Raw genomic sequence first — 1,751 nt, 5'->3', positions numbered from 1 at the left:
ATTACATATATTATTAATGGCAGCTAGGAAGATAATCACTGTGAACTGGTTGAAGATGCACGAACCTGAATCAGATATATACAGTATATTTGAGAAAATAACTGCAGATTTACAGTTCAAATCGGACATTTTCCAACAAAACTGGGCACTAATCGAAACAAATTTGCTTGACATTTGAAATGTTGTCAGGGGCTTTTTGTAGTCATATACAATATTGTATTTGTATTTATTTTATTATTTATTATTTTGTATATTATTTAAGCTGTCTTTGTTTTTTCCATTTTGTATGGTTATTTATCCATTTAAAAAAAAATGTTTAAGTAAATGTTATGTGTATATTGTGCTGTTTATAAAAAGTTTAATAAAAAAAGACGTCTATCTCCACTTTAAAAAATAGGAATAATTATTTACATCTTTAAGCTGAATTCCACAGATAAGCCCTGAAAATCTACTCACCCTAGAACCACTCCTGTTTATAGGTATATAAATATTGACAAAATTGTATCATATAAATTCATCTTTACATCATAACGGTTTTAGCTTTAGGCTCCGCGGCGGGAAGGTCACCGTTGACGTCACGGACACGTGTCGATCACGTGAGCGCTGCCGCTGCCGCTGAAGTTTCTAAGATGGCGGCCAGTAATTATTATGGATTCACACATGCAGCTGCCGCCGCCGGCCCGCAGTACAGGTACAAAACAAACACACACACAAACGCTCATGAACACACCGCTTATTTACAGCAGTCATAAAGCCACGACGGATATTTAAGCGAGATGCTGACGGCCAGTGCGCAAATATCTCTTAAGGTGCTGTTGTTTATGTGTGTATTGATGCTTGCATGATGTTTTGATATCGTGAAAAGTGAAATATGCGTGTGCTAGTATAAATACCGCGGTGCTGCCGTTCTTATAGACTCGTAGTACCATGTTAATACCATGGTAAACCTTTAGTACTATGCTTTTACCATATAATTACATTGTACTGTAAAGGGTGCATTAAAAATGCTTGCAGAAAGTACTATATTTAGGTGTTCTTTAAAGTATATACTATTACCATGGTATTTTGGACCCTTGTAATGGTGCATATAAACCACATTCATTCTGAATCCTGAAATTCCCATCCAGTGCCCAGCCGCCTCCTGTCTATTCCCACCCAACCACGGGCAGCTATAACATCCAGGCCGCCCCTGGAGTGGCCCATGCTGTGACGGCCTCGTACCCCACCGCCCAACCTGCGAGTCCCGCGGTCACCGCCCCCTACCCCACCTACCAGCCCCATCCTGCCCCCAACTACTGCTACCAGCAGCCCGAAACGTCGCCGCAGCTGACGACCACCCATCAAACCTACCAGGTGCTGACTGAACCGGTCAGTCTTCTCTTTGCATCATTCATATTAATGATGCCTCTCAGGTGGGCTCATTTATTTATTCCCAAATTAATTTGGTTATACAGGAGAATTATAGCTACGGTCGACTGCCGTCGGTCAGCAGCTACGAGAACAAGCAGTACTTTCAAACGAGCATCGCACCTGTGCAGCAAACCGCAACCGAGGCCTACTTCCAGACAGGTGCATCTGATTTCTCTTTCAGTCTGACTTGAATGCTTTCGAGTCTGCCAGGTACATAAACAGATTTATCGAAGATGAAATAATGGGTTTTTAGAGAGGTAGTTCGCCCCAAATTAAAAATGGTCATGATTTACTCGTCCTCAAGTTGTTCCAAACCTGTATGAGTTTCTTTCTTCTGTTGA

General features: G+C 41.2%; 1 protein-coding gene across 2 annotated transcripts; it reads left to right on the top strand.

Moving 5' to 3' along the window:
• The first annotated feature begins 576 nt into the window (after positions 1–576).
• LOC107683096 (zinc finger RNA-binding protein-like) lies at positions 577–1,705 on the top strand. Of its 2 annotated transcripts, none has more exons than XM_016479183.1 (3): positions 577–691; positions 1,128–1,353; positions 1,455–1,705. In XM_016479183.1, the coding sequence occupies exons 1-3, from the start codon at positions 630–632 to the stop codon at positions 1,599–1,601; spliced, it is 435 nt and encodes a 144-aa protein (XP_016334669.1). In that variant the 5' UTR covers positions 577–629; the 3' UTR covers positions 1,602–1,705. The 2 variants fall into 2 exon arrangements, with proteins under 2 accessions (XP_016334669.1, XP_016334667.1); XM_016479181.1 differs by having other exon boundaries at positions 1,128–1,368; positions 1,455–1,704.
• Positions 1,706–1,751: the final 46 nt, after the last annotated feature.

Source organism: Sinocyclocheilus anshuiensis, unplaced genomic scaffold (genome assembly GCF_001515605.1).
Source record: "Sinocyclocheilus anshuiensis isolate Anshui unplaced genomic scaffold, SAMN03320099.WGS_v1.1 C32916469, whole genome shotgun sequence".
Lineage (NCBI taxonomy): Eukaryota > Metazoa > Chordata > Actinopteri > Cypriniformes > Cyprinidae > Sinocyclocheilus > Sinocyclocheilus anshuiensis.
This window is presented reverse-complemented; position numbering and strand designations above follow the sequence as displayed.